This window comes from Bos indicus x Bos taurus, chromosome 10 (genome assembly GCF_003369695.1).
Source record: "Bos indicus x Bos taurus breed Angus x Brahman F1 hybrid chromosome 10, Bos_hybrid_MaternalHap_v2.0, whole genome shotgun sequence".
Lineage (NCBI taxonomy): Eukaryota > Metazoa > Chordata > Mammalia > Artiodactyla > Bovidae > Bos > Bos indicus x Bos taurus.
The window spans coordinates 69,955,755-69,979,231 of NC_040085.1; the positions used below are offsets into that span (position 1 = coordinate 69,955,755).

The following is a 23,477-nucleotide window of genomic DNA, read 5'->3' on the forward strand; positions in this document are numbered from 1 at the left end:
ATGGAGTGCCTTTCTGAGGAGACCTTTGAGCTGAGACCTGAAGAGATGGCTTTAAGTATATGAAGACTGGGGAGAGTGTCCAGGCAGAAGGATTAAAAGGGCTATCGAGAAACAGGAATGAGGCTGGTGTTGCTATGTGTTGGAAGGTGGAGATGCTAAAAAATAGCCTCTGAACTGAAAAGGAACTTTTAAGACTGAGGAACGAAGTGGGCAACTCCATAAAGTGCAATTATGAAGTTTACTGTGGGTCACTTACAGGCAGGATCAGGCAGCCAGGGATCCAGAGGCACTCCGTGTCCCCAAAAGGGGTACAGGGGGATTTAAAGGGGCCAAAGCTAAAAAACAGAATCAATTACGAAGAGAGAGGTATGTCTGCACCAACAGGAACCAGGGGTTTTTTGCTCTCCCTGGGGGTCTTGACCATTAACCATCTGTGTCAGCAAAAGGCATTCTTCCAGTTTTCATATCAGATGAAGGCAAGAGAAAAAGTTGATGGGGAACTTACCTGGCTTGGGCATATTCCTCGTGAGCAGGCCAAGCCCGGTCATGCAGAGAGAAGAGGGGATGGGACTAGCAGGCCTAAGCTGAAGCTGACAAAATGGAGTCAGTGTGGTCCGGCCACACTGCAGCATTGTAAGAAAGGAGAGATAGAAAGACGGGAGAGGTCAGGAGGAGCCAAAGCTTGTAAGGCCTTGTGGGCCAGAGTGAGCGATGTTATTCTAAATATAATACAAACTATGATGTTTTTTTCAAATAGTTTTTTATTGTGATAAAATATACATAGCAAAATTTACCACTTTAACAATTTTTAAGGGTACAGTTCAGTGACATTAAGTACATTCACAGTTGTGTAACCATCACTGCTAACTGTCTGCAGAACTTTTTTCATCTTGTGAAACTAAAGCTCTGTAACTGTTTAACACCTCCCAACCCCACCTTCCCTTCAGCCTCTGGCCACCAGAGGTCTACTTTCTTTATCAATGAATTTCATTCTGCAAGTTTCCTTATATGAGTGGAATCATGTAGCAGTTTTCCTTCTGTGACTGGCTTATTTCATTCAGCATCATATCCCTAAGTTTCATCCATGTTATAACATGTGTCAGAATTTTGTTACTTTTTGGACTAAATATTTCATTGTATGAACATGCTCCATTTTGTTTATTCATTCATTCATAATCCATTGTAAGCAGAGGAGTGACAAAGGCAGTCATCTATCCAGTGAACTATTGACCATTGACTTGGCACAAAATATTGTTTAATTTTTTCCAATGAGAAATAAAATTATTTCTTCCAGTGAAAAGAACTTAATGGTTCGTAGAGATCCAAACTTAGTCAAGCCAACAGATTGTTGAATGAAGAGCATTAAATTTGAGTATCACTGTCATGTGAAGGACTTTTAAAGACAGATTTCAGGCCGACTTCCAGAGTATGATTCAGGTAGACCTGGGGTTGGGCCTGAGAATTTCTACCTGCAGTCCAAGTGAAGCTATTACTGCTGGGCCAGGAGCCACACTTTGAGAACCAGTATTTTGTAGTGTCGTGAGCCTCATCGAACTTGACATTTTACTTTAATTTGATCTTATGATTAAAATAAAATACTTTTCTAGGTTGACTGACATAATTTGATTTGCTGAAATTTAAGTCCTGGTGAATAGATTAGAGGTACTTTGGTATAGTCTTTTAAATAGTATTTTTAATGTTTTTATTCTTTTGTGATAGGTATGAATCTGTCAATGTGACAGATTTTAAGTCAAGCTGGAGAAATGGGATGGCTTTTCTGGCTATCATTCATGCCTTGCGACCAGACCTGATTGACATGAAGAGTGTGAAGCATAGATCCAACAGAGATAATCTGAAAGAGGCCTTCAGAATTGCAGAACAAGAATTAAAAATCCCCAAAATGCTGGAACCAGAAGGTAAAGAAGCTTCTTTCTTTTTGAAACAATGTCCAGTGTGAAGAGGATTTGAAAATAGTATCCACATATGAGCAAACATAACAGCATGATATTTAAGTCCTGGAGGGTTTAACTTTACACTCTTTTAAATTTCATGAAATTAAGAATTTCTACCAATTACTTAGACTTAGTACTTGCAGGGATGATGTCATAGCTGAAAGCAAATGATGCTGTTTTGTGGAATAACGTGAGTCTTTGTCTTAATTTCCTTTTATTGTGTTCTGTATTGTGTCCTCATTGATTTGATAATTCTTTTCTAAAATTTCTCAGTAAGATATTACTTTGAGTTGTCTAGGTGGCTCAGATGGTAAAGAGTCTGCCTGCAATGCGAGAAACCAGGGTTCAATCTCTGGGTCGGAAAGATCCCCTGGAGAAGGGCATGGCAATGCACTCCAGTACTCTTGCCTGGAGAATTCCATGGACGGCGGAGCCTGGTGGGCTACAGTCCATGGGGTCACAAAGAGTCAGAGATGGCTGAGCGACTGACACTCTTCACTTGAGTTGTCTGTTTTCTCTGTACCTCCCTTTTCCTGTTCCTCTCCTAGTTAAAGCTGGACCTCTGTGAGGACAGAAGCTACTTTCTGTCTCTTCCTCTGTGGCGGGTCCAGCTTTGCCGTTGACTGTGCTCAGTTTTGTTGGATTGTTAACAACAGTAGCAAAATCCCAAATACTGGCTATACTCAAAGAGATAATTATCAGGTTATATTTAACTTCATGAAATTAAGATTTAAAAAATTCAGTTCTGGAAAAGCACTGTACTTTGGATTGCATGGTTTCCCAATGTGCGTGCTAAGTTGCTTCAGTTGTGTCTGACTGTTTGTGGCCCTGTGGACATAGCCCGCCAGGCTCCTCTGTCCATGGGATTCTCCAGGCAAGAATACTGGACTGGATTGCCATGCCCTCCTCCAGGGGATCTTCTTGACCTAGGGATCAAACCTTATGTCTCCTGCATTGGCAGGAGGGTTCTTTCCCACCAGCGCCACCTAGGAAGCCCCTTCATAATGTATCCAAAGCTTATTTATTTATTTATTAAAACAAACAAAAAAACAAAGCACCAGTAAGGTCATAAAAACGGCATGTGGTGAAAGTTACAATGAACTAACAGGTCAAGAGGTACAAATTCTAGTCTTGGCTCAACAACAGGGGTGTGTACGTCAGTGTTTAATATTAGGCTCTCTGAAACAGGTATGTACGTGTGTATGTGTGTGTATGTGTTATACACACACATGTTTAAAGGATGTGTAGCACAGTTTACAAATAAAAATATATGATGCACTTTATTAGAACTTCCATATAGCCCCCAGATGCCTATGATGATTTTTGCCAAACTCTTATATCCATCTGTAGCCAGCCTCTAGTTGCAGTTGCTGAACCGGTACAGTTCTGACATCAGTGTGGGTGGGTAACTTCCTTTGCATTAATGAGTAAGTGCAACAGCAAAGAGGCATGTCAGAACTTCACTTGTTCTTCAGTGATGTGAATAAATTATTGCTGAAAGAATACTGGAAAAGTTTGAGTTTTATTATAGTCACAATTTGACAGCTATAGACAGGACATACTTTTAAGATTAACTTGCATTATTAACAATTTCTCCATCTCTTTCTTAGCACTCAGAAAGTGTTAGTCTCTCAGTCATGTCTAACTCTTTGTGATCCCATGGACTGTAGCCTACCAGGTTCCACTGTCCATGGGATTCTCCAGGCAAGAATATTGAAGTGGGTAGCCATTCCCTTTTCCAGGGGATCTTCCCAGCCTAGGGATTGAACCTGAGTCTCTCTCATTGCAGGCAGGTTCTTTACCATCTGAGTCACCAGGATAGCCCTCTTAACGCTCAAGGAAACAGCAAATCAAGCCCACATTTGCTGATTTTCTGTGGTATAAATCTTGCCTCCAATGTGAAGTCATTGAACACATTGGGAAAAGATGCACAGTAGTATATCATTGCATATTATTTCTATCTTACAGATACTATAAGCATAGTCCCAGGCGTGTAGATAAGTAAACTGCAAAGAAATAGTTGAGTACTGATGAGTTTTGAGTATTTATTACCCTTATTTTAATATAATTTATGTAATTGTACATTTATATAATTTAATTTTTAATGCTGTGTTTAACAACTGACTTATGGAACTGCTGAAAATTTAATGATCAGCTCTCTCAAGCTGGTATAAGCACATCACTGACTGAGTTGACTATGTCTTTGTCACTTAACCTTTCTGGTTTTCAATAGCCTTATTAGGATATATTCACATGCCATGTGGTGTACCCATTTGACTCTACAATTGAATGGTTTTTAGTATATTCACAAAATTTGCAACCATCATTACAATCAAATTTAGAACATTTTCGGCACCCCCTAAATAAACCCAGGGAGCCCATTAGTAGTCCCTTGCCATTTCCCGCAACCTCCCAACCCTGTCAACCCTGCCTCCCCTCCACTCATAGCCCTAGGCAACCACTAATCTACTTTCTGTCCCTGTAGATTTGCCAGTTTTGGAAATTTCACATGAATGGAATCATACAAATACCTGGCCTTTTGTGGCTGGCTTTCTATATTTTATTTTGCTCACAAAGCAAGAGAATTTGGGGGGAAAGGTTGCCTGGGTGGGGAGCAGCGGGGTAAGGAACCCAGGAGAACTGCTCTGTGACTGACTTCTTTAAATTAGCATAATGTTCAAAGTTCACCCGTAATATGTTGCAACATTTATTGATACTTCATTTATTTTTAATTTTTGATATACTTTATTTTTAGGAACAGTTTTAGGTATACAGGAAAATTGGGAAGGTAGTACAATAAGTTCCTGTATACCGGACACCGTTTTCCCTATTGTTAATATCTTAGTGCAGTACACTAGTTACAATTAATGAGTCAATATTGTTATGTTATAATAAAGGCAGTACTCTGTTCACCTTTTCTTAGTCGTCCCTCAACGCCTTGTTTCTCTTCAGGATCCTGTCAGAATACATTACATCTAGTCATCATATCTCCTTGAGCTCCTCTTGACTGTGATGATTTCTCAGACCTTTTTCTGTTTTGTTTTTGATAACTTGATGGCTTTGAGGATTACTGTTCAGGTATTTTGCTGGATGCCTCTCTACTGGAATTTGTGTTATGCTTCTTCTCAGACTGTCAGCTCGACAGCACTGTTGATGTTGACCTTGATCTCCTGTCTGAGGTAGTAGTTGTGAGTTTTCTCCACTGTCAAGTTACTCTTTGTTTCCCCCATCCCATACTCTCCTCTCTGGAGGGAAATCACCAGGCACAGCCCACGCTCAGGAGAGCTATGCTCACTCTCCTTGAGGGCAGGTTGGCTACATAAATTATTTGGAATTCTGCACAGGAGATTTGCCTATTCTTCTCCATTTATGTACTTATCCAACTATTTATGTCACTGTAGACTCAGTACTACTTTATTCTATTGCTCTAATTAGAAAAAATTCCATTCATGGGCAGTTCCTTACTCTGGCACTACGAGATGCTCCAGGCTCATCTTCTGTACTTCCTACTGTAGTCCTGGGTCAGTCATTCCTCCAAGGAGCCCTGGTTCCTTTTATTGGAGAATGGTATTGGAAACCAAGGTCTGGGTGCTGTGTATGCTCACTGCTACTGATTCTTACTTTTTTGAAACTTAGTTGTTTTTGTAGAAGTTAAATTAGGTGATATTCCTAAGTTAGGCTAATGGTTCCATATTTCTATAATGTTAGGTTTGTTATTAGTCTGATTTCTTGTTGCTTGTTAATAATCCTTCTTATTTGACCTTCACCCATCTTCTTGTTTTTTCTCCCCTCCTTTATTTTTCTTACTTCTTTTTGTTTTTTAATCTTTTGTCCTCCCTAATTGACTTTTCATTATCTTTTAAAAATTTCTTCATTTTCCCCCATGCTTTGCTTTATTTCCTATTTCTGTTTTTTAACTGCTTCTCTCCTTGTGTTTGCTAAGCCTTTATTACTAGTGTTAACTATTTTCTCTAGTCTAGTATGTGAAAATAACCATGCAACTAGAGGAATAAACAATTTAATCAAAACAAATTTCCACTGTATAGATGATTTCCTATAATTCGTTTTATATAGTTTAAATAATAGGTCAAAAATGTGAAGTACATCATGATTATTTATGCAGACCAAATACCAAAGTCATATTTGAATAAGGGAATTATCTTTTGAGACAATCTTGTTAATACTTTTATTCACTATGCATTCCTTCTTATCCAGTAAAAATATTTTAAAGTATCCAGTTAAGGTGATATAATTATTTTATGTATCTCTTGATATTTATATTTTTTCCAATAAAAGATAAAATAACTCTTAGGGATCCTTTCTTTATTGAAACCCCACTCCTACCTTTTTATTGATTCTTTTTGTGTGCTTACTGTCTTTACGTTTATTATTTGGATATAGATTAGTTTCACTTCTTCTCTCAGCTGACTTAAAGCACTCACTGGGAAACATGTTTCCTAAAGCATGCATAATTTGTTGTATTTGTTTTTCTCCTAACTGCAAGCTCGTTGAGGGGCAAATAATGTCTTAAGGCATCTAGCATCTACTCAGGAGTCTAGCATCTACTTGCTGAATGGAGGGATGAGACAGTCCCTATGAGCAAAGTCTGAGCCTTACATGTCATGCTTGTGACCTGCATTTGTTGACTGTCCGCAAATATTTTTAAATTGAGTTTAATGGAATTAATAAACATAGATTTCCTTGTCAATATCTTCACTGGACATAGCTAAAGACATCCCCAAATCATGTGTTCATTTTACCTGTAATGTACTGCAATCTTTTCTTTTGATTTTGCAAATTACTTAATTTATTATAGGCCTGGAGATGTTCTGCCCTTTAATTAATTTATAATATTTTAAATTTGTGTAAATCAGCATTTTCCAAATTTATTTCACCATGGACAATTTCAGTACAATGCAAAGACTGGCCCATAGACGGCTCTCAGTAAATGTATTTGTTCCATGAATGAATGAATAAAATCTTGTGGATGTTTTGAACAGATCTTCTATACAGCATATACTCTTTGAGATTCTTTAGGTACAAGTGCAGAGACCAGTGTGTCAGGAGTGAATTCCGTTTGCTCTATATTCTTAGACTCCTGGAGGAGTTTCTGCATTGAATCACCAGAAAGAGGAAGGCTTTCCTTTTCCTTTCCACCCTCCCTGACTACTTATGTCCTTGTACACACAACATGCACAGTGACTTTTTTATTATTAGGAAACCAAGGCTGTGCATGTACTCCTGCCAGGATTCAACCCAGCTCCATCTGACTCCAGATCTAAACTCTTAACTACTGCATAGTCTTGGAGCAAGGGTGAGTGTGCAGAGATTGCATGATTGGTTGACTGCTTTGATTCATTTCATGTTCATTTCAATACTGTTCTTGAGTATTACAGTAAATCACACCTGAGGCTGATTGGTGTATTTTGCAGACGTGGATGTTGTTAATCCTGATGAAAAGTCGATCATGACCTATGTGGCACAGTTTCTGCAGTATTCAAAGAAGGCACCTGGGTCTGGAGATGAAGCCCAGGTATGTCTTTATAAGTACAAACCAAGCTCATTTTTGTTGTACCCTACTAATGGTTTAATTGTTAGCATAGAGGCATAATTTGCACACAGATCTTAACTGTACAGTTCAGTGAGCTTTGACAAATGCACACACTATATGTCATACTTTAATCATGACGTAAAACATTTCTGTTACCCAGATGTTTCACTGTGCCTCTCTGTCCCTACTCCTCTACCCTAAGCAACCAGCACTCCAGTTTCTTTCACTGTAGATTAGTTTTGCTTATTTTTTTTAAAGTTAAAAGCAGTAATTTATTAAACTTTGCTGAATTACCTAAGACAACATTTAGATAGGTACTATATAGGACAACTTATAGCAGGCTTTAAAAACAGTTTAGAGATATCAGACTTTTCTCTGTTGTAATTTTTAGCAGCTTTATTGAGATACAGTTCACATACCATAAAATTAAATCATTTAAAATGTACAGTTCAGTGGTTTTAGTATGTTTACAAAGTTGTGCACCATCATCACGGTCTAATTTTAGCATATTTCCAGTTTACCTGTTCTTTAGCTTCGTATCAATGGAATCATTGTGTTCCACTCTTAATCCTTGTTTGTTGAGACACTCTTGAATTTCCATCAGATTTTTACAGTTTTTTCCTTTGACTTTCAGTTAGTTACACAAAGTATTGTGAGTGGAAATTTCATAAAAATCAGAGCTGAAAGTAAACAACCTGCTTCTTTATGGATAAACGAGTGCTGTGAATTTAGTAAAATGTTTTTCAATATTATTTTTAAATGTAAACTACTTCCTCAGACATGTAAGCATGCAGTCGTATTACTGCATTTTGTTTGACGAATTTAGGACTATGTGTTCCCAACTGTTATGTTTGAGGCACCAAGCCAGATTGTTGCTGACTCTGGAGGAGAGACTCAAGCTGAGACTTGGGCTTATAATGTACTTCATTTATTTCTGACCTGCTGAGGAACTTCTTTTTTCTAATTAATTTTCTTATTAAAAACTAAAATTAAAAATTCAACTGTCCATGAAATCAGATGCAAAAATATATAGAAACACTCTTCCTTAGTAGGAAGGAAAAAGTAAACGAAGGTTAAAGGAAAAAGTAAACGAAGTAAGATGTAATTTCTTTGGCTTTATTCCCCAGCAGTAAACTTTGCTTCTAAATGTGTGCAAGTTTACCACCTAAACGAGAATCTAAATGTTGCTCATTTCCATAGGATAGCTTAACCAAAGCCTTTAATAGTGTTATTTGTAGCATCTTTAAACTGTTCAAGATATGTTTTGATGTCATTTATTTAGTAGATGTAAACATTTCTTGAGTTACCCATGTTTGGGTTTATTGGAAAGCAGAATTCTGAAATGCCTGTTATAAATGAATAATTTAGAATAACATTCTCTAAAATTGAAGAATGATGGAAGTGAATGAGCCAAAAGCTAAGAGCTTGATTGCCCTGTTCTTTTAGCACGTTCTGTTCAGATTCTAGTTTCAGTCCATTTTAAAATTTAAGGTGCTACATGAGCAAAATCCTTCTTTGACACAAGTGAGTCACTGGTGTGTAGTGATTACATTATTTCACTGCTGTTTGAAGTTGTTAATTTTGTTGTTAAAAAAAATCAGTCTATTTAGGATAGACTTTTAAATGTGTGTGTATGGGTGTGTGTGAATTACAGGGAAAGGTGAAAGATGCTATGGCCTGGTTAGCTCTACAAGAGAAGAAGGTACAGAAAATGCTAACGGATTCAGAAAATGAGACCTACTGTAAAACGTATGAAGTAAGTATGACTTTAAACAGCAATTTTTTTGTGGTTTACTCTTAGGGAAGAGTAGGATGTTTTTAGAAAAAAAATCTTTCGGAGCTAATTATTTAAATACCAAATGAACTCCCAGGTTTTAATGCTGAGTTCTAGGGACAGAGCTTCTGGGAAATCTTGTTAAAGTACAGGTTCTAAATTAGTAGTTCTGGGATGGCGCCTTAGACTTTGCATTTCTCACAAGTTCCTAGATGGTGCTGATTCTACTAATCCTTAGAGAACTTTGAGTAGTAAGGTTTCAGTGTGGAAATCGCAAACTGGTCTCTTGACCCCACCACCTTTTTTATGAATACACTGTTATTGAATATATTATATTATAATATACATTGTGTATGAGCCATGCCCATTAAAGTATGGTTTGTGACCTCATTCTCATCGCATTGTTGAATAGTAACAGCAGAGACCATATGGCCCAGAACACAAAGACGAAGATGTTTGCTATCTTGCCTGTTACACTACACGTTTTCCAATCCCTGGTCTAGAGCAGAAATATGCTTTTCAGAAAGAATTTGAAGGAAAAAAAGATTAGGAAATCAGAAATGGAGCCATCCTGGAAGTACAGTGCAGGGTTTCAGCCAGCATGTCCTTTGGGGAGTAATAACAACTGATATTATCACCATATATTGAACATTTGCTACATATCAGGCACCTTGCTGATAAGCATTTTACATGTTATAACATCTTGCAGAGTATGGTATTGTTATTTCAGTTTTACAGATGAAGATAAGACTTAGGAGGACCCAGGGATTTATCTAAAGTTACATAGATACTATGAGGTAGAGGTGGGATTTGAATGAAGTCTAGCTTTAAAGCTGTAGCTCTCTTGGTGTCCTGATGCTTCTCCAGGGTAAGCAGTTATTCCCTCTGCATCTTGAAGGAGACTTAACAGGAGCCAATGTGAAGGTCCACAGGTCTATTTCTCAGAACCCAGTGTGCTCCCCACCTGGTCACCATCCTAAAAAGGAAACTCTCATGGGTCTACCCAGCATGAGCACCTCTAGGTCTTTATCCCCACATTGGTTAAGGGAGGGAATTGGATGAATCCAGTCCAGCCTTTCTGTGGGTTGTGTGACTTGCTGGCCTCCCCTTTCTTTTTGGTTTGGAGCCACCACCAAAGGAAGGGATCTCATCTTCCTTCTGTCTGAACTGCGTGGGCTTCTTGTGCTTCTTGCCTCTGAGCTCTGCCCTTAGAGTTTTTTCGACAAGGCGCTCAGTGTCCACAGAAAGTATCTTGCTCTCTCTTTGATTTACTAAAGTACCACAGATTCAGGCTTCCTAAATGAAAGACTATGTGAGGTTATTTTTAGAAAGAATTTAATTATCCCTCAGTTTGAACACAAAATTTAATTAGAAACATGGCCAAAGTTTATGGGTAATCTTTTGAATAGTATTTATGCAGTTGTTGACTCAAATACCAGTATTTCACACAAATACATGCCAAGAAAAGATTTATTTATTAAGTTTTTGAGGGCAAAGACACAGTATTTTCTTTTTTCTTTCTTTTTATTTATTTATTTATTTTTAAAATTATTATTATTATTTTTTTTACTTTACAATATTGTATTGGTTTTGCCATACATCAACATGCATCCACCACGGGTATACACGTGTTCCCATCCTGAACCCCCTTCCCACCTCCCTCCCCATACCATCCCTCTGGGTCATCCCAGTGCACCAGCCCCAAGCTTCCTGTATCCTGCATCGAACCTGGACTGGCGATTCATTTCTTATATGATATTATACAAGTTTTAATGCCATTCTCCCAAATCATCCCCCCCACTCCCACAGAGTCCAAAAGACAGTATTTTCTAAAATTCGTATAAAATGACTTGGGAAGAATTGACTGAAGCTCAGTAAATCATGGACACTTCAAAAACCATTTATACTTGACTGCTGTCATTTAATTCTTATTTCCACTCATTCTTATTTTGTTGTGAACACATATTTAGGGAGGAGAAACTTACGTTTTTCATGGGTTATTACGACTTGTCCTCTAGAGCTGAGTGCCCTTGCTGCCTTACTCCAGTAGAGGCAAAAGCTGTGACTTATGTCACTATAAGGGTGCCCAGATCGTGAGGGTGCACTGAAGAAAGAAAATGGATTGGTGAGAGGATCCTAGATTTAGGGAATTTTCGTTTTTTCTAAGTAAAAAATTTAAATATAATCTACAGCTATAGACCTTCAAATAGCAAATTACATTTTATAAGCTGGTTTAAACATTTGTCTTTATTCTTCTAATTGTAGAGCCTGCTGTCCTTTCTGGAGTCATTCAACAAAGAAAAAGAACGCTTTTTGGATGTCCTGACAATAAAAAGGAATGTAGATGACCTGAATAAAGATCAGTTGCAGTTGAGAGAAGCCTGGGATGGTCTCAACTACCAGGTTACTGCGTTACATTGATTAGAACATTTTTGTGGGGCAGCTCGTTTGTTGGACCAGAGCTTGAGACTTCCATGAGGAATTCTGTAAGAGACAGGGTAGATGCTTCAACAGAAAGTTGTGAGAATGTTACTACATTTTCTCCATTATCTCGTTTGAGTAGTGGTTGATATGAATAGGAACTTATAACATTCTCTTGAGAGAAATTGTAGGCTTATCCAAAGTTTTTGTATCTGCCATCAGTTCTTGCAATCGGAATCCTTATTCTACCAGTATTGACCTGCAGCCTCCTCTCTGCTTTGGGACAGGACCATGTGTCAATATCAATAGATGCTTCAAGTGGGTAGGGACAGACCCAGAGAGAAAGTGTAGTGATAAATGTGTGTCTGGATATATCTGTATGATTTCAGTCATTTAAAATTTATTGACTCATGTGTTATGGTATATACCATATGGTATATATGGAAGAACATGTATTCTGTAGTCATCTGATATAGCATTCTGTAAATATCAGCTAGGACAAGGTGGTTGGTAGTATTCAGATTGTCTATGCCTTGACTGTCCTTTTGTCTAGACATTCATTCTACCAATTTCTGAGAGAGGATTATTAAAATCTGTAGCAATCCTTCCTTTAATTTAGTCAAATTTTGTGTCATGTATTTTAAGACTTTGTTATTAAGTATGTACATTTATGACTGTTATGTCTTCCTGAATCAACACTTTTACCACTATGAAATATTACTGTTTATCTCTGGTAAGACTATTTTTCTAGATGTCTACTTAATCTGATATCAGTATCATCATTGCATTCTTCCTATGCTGACTGTATGCCACATCTTTTTCCTTCATTTATTTTCAACCTATTTGAGTCTTTCTATTTAAAGGGCATCTCATAGATAGCATATAATTGGATCTTGCTTCATTATCCACTCTGACAACATCTGCTTTTTCACTCAAGTGTTTACACAATATTTAATGTAATTATTGATATACTTCAGTGTAGGTTTATCATCTTATGCTTTTTTATGTTTGTGTACATGCTAAGTTGCTTCAGTCATATCCAGTTCTTTGTGACCCCATCAACTGCAGCTGGCCAGGCTCCCCTATCCATGCAATTCTCTAAGCAAGAATACTGGAGTGGGTTGCCATGCCCTTTTCCAGGGATCTTCCTGACCCAGAGATTGAACCTGTGTCTCTTACATCTCCTGCATTGGCAGGTGGGTTCTTTACCACTAACTAGTGCCACCTGGGAAGCCCTTTTTTAATGTTTATCCCCTCTGTTTTTTGGGAGGGCTTCCCTGGTGGCTCAGATGGTAAAGAATATGCCTGCAATGCAGGAGACCTGGGTTCAGTCCCTCCTCCAAGATCCCCTGGAGGAGGGCATGGCAGCCCACTCCAGTATTCTTGCCTGAAGAATCCCACAGACTGAGGAACCTGGTGGGCTACAGTCCATGAGGTCGCAAAGAGTCAGACATGACTGAGCGACTAAGTACACACACCTCTATTTTCGGTATCTCTATTCTTTCTTTTCTTGCCTTGTTTTAGATTATGTTAATTTTTAACATATTAAATCCCATTTTAATTTAGCTATTGGCTTTTTAACTCTACCTCATATTGTATTTTTACTGTGATTACAATATACATTATAAAATTTTTGCCATCTACTTAAAAGTTGTAAACTTCTAAGTTGTACAACTTCTTACAACATGTAGAAGTCTTGCAATCAAATCTCTCACTTTTTATGACTGGTTGCTTTAAATATATGTATGACACACACATATGTTTTATAGTTCCCAAGACCATGTTATAAATTTTTGTTCAAAACAGTCATGTGTTTTAAATAAATTAAGGGGAAAATCAGTTTTTCATATTTATATAACTATTTACATTTCCATTGTTCTTTGTTCTTTCCTAGAGATTTGAGTTTCTGAACTCACTTCTTTTCAGCTCGAAAACTTCTTTTAACTTACCTTGTATTGCAAGTCTTCTTTTTTTATTTTGGCTTCCCTGGTCTTTATTGTAGTGTACAAGCTCTTCATTGCAGCATGCAGACTTCTCTCTAGTTGTAGTGCCTTGGGGATTCCCTGGTTGTGGTGCAAAGGCTCAGTTGCTCAATGGCATGTGGGATCTTAGTTCCCCATCAGGGATTGAACTCATGTCTCATGCATTGGAAGGTGGATTCTTAACCACTGGGACCACTAGCAAAGTCCTGTCTTCATTCTTTCTAAACAGTTTTGTTGAGGTATGATTTATATGCCATAGAATCTGCTCATCTTAAATGGCTAATTGACTTTTAGTGAATTTACAGAGTTACAACAGATTATGCATCACAAATACTCTCTGGCCCTGAAAAACTTTGCCAATCCCTGCTCAAGACTCTTGACCACCTGGAGTGACAGCCTGTTTTCAGAATATGTTTATCACACCGTCTGTGAAATGTGTTCAACACTAGCTCAGTGGCTTAAAAAGAGCCACACTTTCTGAGTCCCTAATTTTGAAGGACCAGTGCAGCTCCAGAAATCTTCCCATAAAGTGGCAGTGCTCCTTGTGTTATCAGCTCCTGTTCTGATCACAGCTCTGACAACTCTGATCCTTGTGAAGGGCAGGAACTCTGTTACAAATCCTCAACAAGACAGGAGAGGAAGAAGATGCTGTCTGTATAGTTCAGGCTGTTCCAGGCCACTGAGATCTGGCCTCATTTTGCTGCCTATGATTTGGAAAAATCACCCAAAATAATGAGGAAAAATCATTAAAAGAACTATTTTACAAAAGTAAGTGCTACAAATTGATGGTAGCTTGAAAATCCAATCCTTAGGCAGACTGCCACTCATTTTCTTGGTGTTACATAATGAAACTTAGTAATTTTAAAGTTATCATATGTATAACAGTGAATACCATCCAGTTTCTGGTTCAATTGGTTGAGGACACAGATATCTCAAAGTATCTTGATAAATGGTTTCATTTTAAGCCTGTATAGGAAATAGCCACATTGTGTTATTTTGACCTGACAAGATCTTATATAGATTTTCATCCAAATTCAAAAGTAATTTCCAACACTGAGAAAGAAAGCATAGAACTAGTTTTCTATGTTAAGAGTGGAAGGAGAATGAAAGGCAAATATTGCCTTCTATCGTTCCTCTTCCTACTGCTGCATAGCGTACAGCTCACAGTCAGAAAACTCACATTTGTCTTCTTTCAAAGCATATACGGAATTCAACCCTGTGCTCTGTGACAACCTAGAGGGGTGGGAGGAGGGACAGAAGTTCAAGAGGAAGGGGACATACATATACCTGAGGCAGATTCATGTTGATCTATGGCAGAAGCCAACACAACATTGTAAAGCAATTATCCTCCAATTAAAAATAAACAAACATACAGCTTTCTTTCAGTTGCGAAAAGAATAATAGCTGAGTTAGAGGTATCATTCTTAGCTCATCTTTTGCTCAGTTGTTTGCCAGTTTTCTGTTTATTTTGGGGGAAATGCTAATAATAATAAATCACACATATACATATATAATAAAAGTACATCCTAGCTTCTTTATATTAAAATTCATAATAATGAGAATCTCTTTTTCATTTTTTTCCACCTGGAGGCTTCACGGCATATAATTAATGATTTAGGATTGTAAAGCTGTCTTTTGCTACATGTGTTTTGAGAAAATAAACTTGCATAACATCCCTTATATGCAGAATCTTTATTTAAAAAGTCAAACTTAGAAGTTCCCTGATGGCTTAGTGGTTAGGATTCTGGGCTTGCATTGCTGTGGCCTGGGTTCAATTCCTGGAAACTGAGATCTTGCAAGCAGCATGACGAGGCCAAGAAAAGAAAATGAAAGTCATAGGAACAGAGAATAGAAAAGTGGTTGTCCAGGACTGAGGTGGTAGGAAACAGGGAGAAGTTGGTTAAAGGGTACTTTCAGCTATAAGATGATTCAGGTCTGAAGAGATAATGTAAAACTTGGTGACTATAGCTATTAACACTGTATTATATCACTGAAATTTGCTAAGGGAGTAAAATGTAAATGTTCTTGCCAAAAGAGATAAATATGTGAAATGATGAATGTTAATTAACTAGATGGTGAGACTCCTTTTACAATGTAAATGTATATCAAATCACCATCATGTACACTTTAAATATCTTACAGTGTTATCAGTTATACCTCAATAATGTTAAAAAAAAAAAAAAGCAAACCAAAATGCAGAAAATTCCATGCTTCTAGTTTATGAATAGTGCCATTTGACTGCCTTAAAAGAGCCTAGCTTTGTTCTCATTTTACATCTTTGTATTTGCGTTGTGGATTTAATGGTTTTTTTTTTTTTTAATACTTGCCTTGTATATAGTGGGCAACCAATAAATGTTTTTCAATGAGTTAATTATGAATTAAAGAACCCTATTCTTAAAAAGTAACCTAATTTTTGCCTATTCTTACCCATAAAAGCAACTTAACTCTAAGAATACTGACAATTTATTTAGTAGAACTGTGATAAAAGAGAGAGTAGAAATTTAAAACTTATGCTTTCATCATCAGTGTGGGGTCCTCCCCAGCCCTTTGCTCTGTTATACTGCTGACCACCCTTTACTATGGGCTTCCCTGGTGGCTCAAATGGTGAAGAATCTGGCTGCAATGCAGGAGACTCAGGTTCGATCCCTGGGTCAGGAAGATCCCCTGGAGGAGGGCATGGCTACCTCCTCCAGTGCTTGCTGGGAGAATTCATGGACAGAGGAGCCTGACAGGCTATGGTTCATGGGGCTGTAAAGAGTCAGACATGACTAAGCAGCATTCACTTCCCTTCACTTCTTCACACATTACTGTAACCATGAACTTGTTTGTTTCCTCCACTAGGTGGGTCTGGCAGGAGCTGTGGCTGCTGTTCATCTGGTTGACCCTCAGATGTGTGGACAGTTGTGCTAAACTTACTCTTGTCTTCATGACACATCAATCTGGACAAGATCCTACTCTTATTTTATTCACTTATTAAGTCTACAGTCCGTGGGGTTGCAAAAAGCCAGACATGACTGAGCAACTGACACACACAAATTGTGTGTTTATTTGCTTTTATCTTCATACCCTCCTTCCATTCTTCTTTTTCCTTAGGCCACCATTGTGATGTGCCTAGTATGTATCTTTTCGTGTATATGTTCTTTCAAAATGCAGTAAAGTATTTACGTAACCATGTATTAAGTTGTATAAATTGGTATTATATGTTATTCTGCTTCTTTCAGTTTTGAGCACACATATTTAAGCCACCTCCACATTGCCATTCATGTACCTCTAATTGGCTCAATGAGTGAATGTATGAATGTGTGAGTGAGTTTTGGTGGTTCCTCAGCAGGGAGAAAATTCAGGTAGAAGGGGCAGAAAAAGCAAAGACCTGAGAAGGTAATCAGGGCTTGGGGCAATAGGTGGTTGGCATGTGTGTGAGTCACACATGTCAGGAGTGGTGGGAAGACTGAGGAAGGAGGAGGCAGTGGGATTGAGGGGCGGGGGCTCTGGTGAAGGACAAATAATCAGGAGATGTGGTAGAGATATCTAATATAAATAGACGATTGGGGCTAGTCAGGAAAATAACCTATACATCTGCTTGCTAGCTGTAGATGTTACGTCAGAGAAGACAGGGGATTATAGGATTTCAAATGGTCGTTCAGTACAGTAGTCTGCCCCCACTTTGTAACTATTTACAACTAACTTTTTACCCCCTTGCTGTAACTATTTCTGATTCCCTTCTTATAACTGATTGTGGGTTGATCAAAACATTTGTTTTCATTCTTGCACCCTCTTCTGAAGCTTTTGAACAAATTATCTTCTCGATCAGCAGCTAGCCAATGATACTTAGAAATATACCTATTGATCAGTATTTCCTTGACTAACATATCAGAATTAAAGTATTGTGTTTAAAGGGTTGTTTTAAAATAATTCTTTAGAGGTTTAAGCATACTGTATGTGAACAAATAAACTAGAGAAGTGTCTACTGAAGAACATCTTTCCTTTTTTTTTTTCAGATTAACGTGTGGCAAACAGAGTTGAATCGTGTCTTGCCCTCACCCCTTTATCAAATAGAAACTTGGCTCCAGGAGGTAGAAAAGCTTATAGATGAAGATTTGTCAGTCTCCCAGGATTACAGTGAAGCCATGGCTCTAACACAAGAGAAAATTACTTTATTCCAGGTTGGCAAAGAAGAAACAAAGAAAAATCTATATTTTGTTAGAACTGTTCTTGAGGAAGACTTTTCTCCTAGAAGAAAGGGAAGGAAATATAGTGGGTATTTGAGGATGGTTTAGGTGATTCCTCTGGAGATTTTTGGGACCCAAAACGATTTGTCCAGTAAGTCCTAAAGCAACTGTAAAGTCTGGCCAAAAAGGAGAGGGGAGACTGTTTAAAACATGGGAGATTGGGTTCTCACTAAAATGATACGGAAGAATTTAATAGGTGAGGTTTATAGCATTTGAGCCCACAATTGAATGGAAAATACATCTGAAAACAAAAGAATTTGATAATGCTTTTACCAGAGAAACCACAGTCTGCCTCTCTGTAAAATGTTCTAGTTTAAAACATCTACGATGGAAATATTTACTCACAACATTTTAGTTGAAAATGTAAGGGCTTTAGAATTTCTTTTAAAAAAGATGCAATGCGTGCACAGAGCAAATGAGGTTAACAAACCCTTGGTTACAGAGTTTGACAATAAATGTGGTTCATGTTATACTGAATTTCTTTTCAGAGTCTGATGGATAAATTTGACTGCCATTTGAATACTCTCCTGGCGTTTGAAAATAGAGACGAAAACCATTTGCCTTTGGTACCCCCTGAAAAATTGGAGGAAATGAAAAGACGGTTTGTACCACCATCCTTTCACCACTGCTGACATCTTCGTGTATGAACACTAACACGGTTCTGCAGGCAGCAGGAAATACAGATTTGTAGATAATTTTTGACAATTAGTCTTTAGCTCTTGATAACAATTCCTTCGTGTTTTATGTAATAGTAGCATGATAACATACTTCCTCTTTTATTTCCTGGGAGGATATGGTGGTAGAAAAAGTTCTGGAGTTAGACGCAGAAACTGAGCTCTTTATCTTGGTTTTGGTCAAGTTATTATGTCTTTCTGCACATTTTCTCATTTGTAAATATAGAGTAATGGTAATCACTGTGTTCATGTCTCACAAGGAATACTAGGTGAAATGGGAGGAAGTATATGAGAGCACTTAATAAACTCCAAAAAACTATAAACTAAAGATTATTTAATTGGTGTTTGTCCACATCATCTTCTCTTTTCTCATTATTCAAAGAATGATAGTAAGAAGGTATTACCTTTAATAATGAAAGCTGTTAATATGTAAATGTGGAAATTATTGTTGTATTCTTATATGGAAGTTTTCAAATTCAGTAAAATGTTTTAGAGATTAACATTTTATCATAGAAGTTCTCAATAGGGGAATAATTTCTTCAGTACATAATTCTGTTGGGTATTTTTATCTTAGAAATAGCTGGTTTATATCTCATCACAATGTTTGTTTTACTTAAAAAAAAAAAAAAAAGAGGTGAGGATGCATCTGAGTTCCATGTGATTAAAAGAAAATGTTAAAGCCCCAGTATTTTTTAAAATGCCAAACAGGTTTTTCACATTTGGCCAGTCGTATTAAATTAAATTCTAAAACCTGCACTATCTTCCAGAATCAACAACATTTCGGGGAAAAAAGTCATTCCACGTTTAGAATTTCATTACTATGAGTGCTCAGTTCTTGGTTTGCTAGAGGAGGTGAAATCAAAATTGCTTGTTTGGAACATCAAATACGGGAGCAAAGAATCTGTGGAATTATTGCTGGAAGACTGGCATGTAAGCTACTTTATTTCATGTCTTAGACAACTGTTCTCCATGATTCTGGGTTTGCATGTTTCCTGAGCACAATATCCCGTAACTTTTCAGGTTTTGAGATGAGTTTTCTTGGTAGCTTTCGGTAGCTTAAATATTACCTAGAGAAAAAGATTATAGGTAGTCAAATGACAGACATCGAGAAGAGTAAGAAGGAGACAATAACATTATTTAGCACAACAGAAGAAACTGAGTTAACCAGGCTAAGTTACAAAATAGTTAGAGATAGTTTCAATGTTACTTCCTTTAAAAAAAATTCCTATTTCCACCTACTGGATATCTTGCTTAATATCTTTCCCCACTCTGATATATGGTTCTATTCAAAAATTAAATTTTTCTTAGAACATTTTAATCTTAGCCTTTCAAGTTTAAAGAATGGGCAAAACAGTAAATTCTGTCTTGGAGGTTTTTCTGGGGGAGGGGTTTAGCTCTTACAATTTATAGGAAAAATTTTTGCAAATGACTTAAATATATGTGTTTATATGGTAAATTAAAACTGAAGCATCCTAGCAATGTCATTTCTATAGTTCGGCCTTATTACCCTTCTTCCTGTATCTCTGTTTTTATTTTTGACCATGTTGTGTGGCTTGCAGTGTCTTAATTCTCCAACCGTGGCTCCTGGGGCCACGGCAGTGAAAGTGCCGCATCTAACCCCTGGACCGCCAGTGCGTTCCCTGTTCCTCCATTTTTGGAATGAGGGCCAGAAAGAAAAATCTAAGATTATGAACTTCAGTGGAAAAATTGGAAAAACATAATGAGGAAATACTTATTTACAGTTTATGATTTAAACACTGTACATTCCTGAATAGGAATCATCACTCTAAATTAGATTTTGAGTATTTTAACTTCTTTTTCCTACTTTGATTTTTCATTTTTTCATTTAAATAATCATACTGTTGCCACATAAGTGTATAATAAATGAGCTTTTAATTGTCTGTTCTTCCATGAAAGATTTTGCTTGCTTAAGACACATAACTTGGATAATGGTATTTCTCAAGGGTCTTTGGTAGATGATTGATTGTATCTATTTATTATCATGCTCAACATATCTAATAAAAATTGTTCAATATTAGTAAAGACATGAGAAAAACCAAGGTAGAACTGTGTCACTACATTAAGATAAACTTTGTCAGGTCTCGTACTTGTATATTGCTAATACTCATATGTATGTTTCTTTGACCTTAACTATCTTTCTTCATGAACTACTTACCCAAATATGTAGTATTAATTACTGTAAAGAAATTTTGGTGCCTAAGCGCTTCATCAATGTTTATGTCTCTGTCTGGATTTCTTGACACATTAAAAAAAATTGTCAATATGTTTTATTTTCATTTCCACCCCCAGAAATTTATTGAAGAAAAAGAGTTCCTAGCTCAACTTGAAACTTCGTTTCAAAAATGTGAAGAAATTCATAACAACTTGGGTAAAGCTGTATTTTCTTTTTGATGGAATGACCATCACTTAAAAATAACATTTCATTTGTTTCACTTTCCTTATGTATCTTAATGCTTTAGGAATTGGTTTTACATATATGTATATTTTGGAAAATTCTTGCATTCACTGTTAATACTGTTAGTTTACATATTTATTTTACCACTGTCAATTAGTATGCCAATATTTTTCTTAGCAGTATTATTTTCTTAATGAAAAACTGTTTTTTAAAATTGCTCTCTTGTCTTGTTAACATTATAGCTGGAGAATATCCAAATATTAGTAAACAATATACGATGGTGAAATATCATTTTTCCATGTATAGAGAAAATATACTTAATGTGAAGTCCACTCTACAAAAAGTTCTGGCATGTTGGGCTACTTATGTGGAAAACCTTCGTTTACTAAAGGCTTGTTTTGAGGAGACAAAGAAGGAACAGATGAAAGAGGTATTTTCAGTCTTATGGCATTTGCTTAATTTTAATTTTTTTTTTTCATTTTGTTTGGATACCCTCGTTTTCAATCCAAAAATGAGAGACCAAGAATGAGTAAACAATTGTTGGAAAAATTCTCCAAAGTATTGGAAAGAGTTTAGGTTCTTTCTCCTATAATAGCTAAAAGGAATTTTCCTCCTTACTGTAGGTTTTATATACACACACAGAATTTTATTGAGGTATAACCCACATACACAGTATAGCATTTGGAAGATATATTGCTTAATTCCTTGGAAAGAAAAGACATGGAGTACTGGATAGCTTATGCTGCTGCTGCTAAGTCACTTCAGTCATGCCCGACTCTGTGCAACCCCACGACAGAAGCCCACCAGGCTCCCCCATCCCTGGGATTCTCCAGGCAAGAACACTGGAGTGGGTTGCCATTTCCTTCTCCAATGCATGAAAGTGAAAAGTGAAAGGGAAGTTGCTCAGTCGTGTCCGACTCTTTGCGACCCCATGGACTGCAGCCTTCCAGGCTCCTCCATCCATGGGATTTTCCAGGCAAGAGTACTGGAGTGGGTTGCCATTGCCTTCTCTGATACATTTAAAATAAATTAATAAATTAGAAAGTTTTCTTTACATTTAGGTGAGTACCTTTCAGTTCTAAAAGCTTTCTTACTTTCTAGAGGAAGAAAAACAAAATACTTCAGATTTATGTGGAGAAGTGTGGAAAAAATTTTGGTATAATTTATTATTGTTTTTATTTGCCATTTGTGTAATAACCTGTTTTATGATTTTTCTTTGAGGTAGTTTTCTTTCTTTCATTTGCTTTCTTCTGTTGCAAATAAGTGTAGACAACCTCTCAGATTAAACATTTTCCGTATAAAAGCTAAAGATACTGAACAAAAAACAGGCTGTTCGTATGAAAGTAAAATTTCTAATAAGTGTATGCGTGCAAAAAGAATATTCGAGTGAGTCATTACTTTTCCCTATAACCTATATTGATACCCAAAATTAAAATCTTTGGCTTTCAACAGGTCTTCTGTCTTTTAAAGGTCTTTTAATGAGATTCACATTTCTTTGAAAAAATAAGACTTTAAGCCTTGCAATTTCCAAACTCGATGCTGAGATGCCCTGAGCTACCAAAGAGAACTCTTGGGTAAATTTAAAATTTGAGGGAGAAAAGCAACATCTGTCTGTTGAACAGCACACAAATTACCACTAAGCTGTTTGGACCTGACTTATTATGAATGAGAAGTGTTTGGTACTTTTTCTAGCTTAGGGAATCCTTGAAAAAATTTCTGAGACATTAAGGGGGCCATGAACTGAAAAGATTTGAAACCTTTGCTCTAAGCCTGTCAGCAGCTTAGAAAAATAGAAGAACGTCACATGCTTCTTAAAAGTCCAGGATCAAGAATGATGACAGACAGCTGCTGCTGCTGCTAACTGCTTCAGTCGTGTCCGACTCTGTGCGACCCCATAGACGGCAGCCCACCACGCTCCCCCGTCCCTGGGATTATCCAGGCAAGAACACTGAAGTGGGTTGCCATTTCCTTCTCCAATGCATGAAAGTGAAAAAAATAAAGCGAAGTCGCTCAGTCGTGTCCGACTCCTAGCGACCCCATGGACTGCAGCCTACCAGGCTCCTCCACCCATGGGATTTTCCAGGCAAGAGTACTGGAGTGGGGTGCCATTGCCTTCTCTGTGACAGACAGCTAGCAGCTGCCAATTGATCCAAGGATGAAGAGGTAGCCCAACAGGGAGGGTCAGAATCTCTGCAAAACCTTCACACTTACTTTTGCTCGAAATCAAGCTCAGTGAAGATCTTTTATGAGTAATAGAAAGACAAATATTATGTCATTAAAATATTGCATTGTTTATATGTTATATAGGTTCCCTTTGAGACACTCTCCCAGTGGAATCTACAACATACTACTTTAAATGAAGTGGGCAATTTCTTATTTCAAGTCAGCAATGATGAAGTTGGATCGTCTATTTCTAAAGAACTGAAGAGGCTGAATAAAAGATGGAGAAAGCTTATTACAAAAGCTCAGCCTGTAAGG

At 37.2% G+C, this 23,477-nt stretch overlaps 1 protein-coding gene across 8 annotated transcripts in view; it reads left to right on the forward strand.

The window, feature by feature from the left end:
* The window catches only part of SYNE2 (spectrin repeat containing nuclear envelope protein 2), a 324,652-nt gene that overhangs the window by 86,910 nt on the left and 214,265 nt on the right, over positions 1–23,477 (forward strand). For all 8 annotated transcript variants that reach the window (XM_027554279.1, XM_027554281.1, XM_027554283.1 and 5 more), the window contains 10 exons: positions 1,720–1,916; positions 7,385–7,485; positions 9,158–9,259; positions 11,543–11,680; positions 17,679–17,843; positions 18,398–18,510; positions 19,351–19,513; positions 20,894–20,972; positions 21,242–21,429; positions 23,307–23,471. In XM_027554279.1, coding sequence (XP_027410080.1) covers positions 1,720–1,916; positions 7,385–7,485; positions 9,158–9,259; positions 11,543–11,680; positions 17,679–17,843; positions 18,398–18,510; positions 19,351–19,513; positions 20,894–20,972; positions 21,242–21,429; positions 23,307–23,471 — 1,411 coding nt within the window. The remainder of the gene's footprint in view (positions 1–1,719; positions 1,917–7,384; positions 7,486–9,157; positions 9,260–11,542; positions 11,681–17,678; positions 17,844–18,397; positions 18,511–19,350; positions 19,514–20,893; positions 20,973–21,241; positions 21,430–23,306; positions 23,472–23,477) is intronic.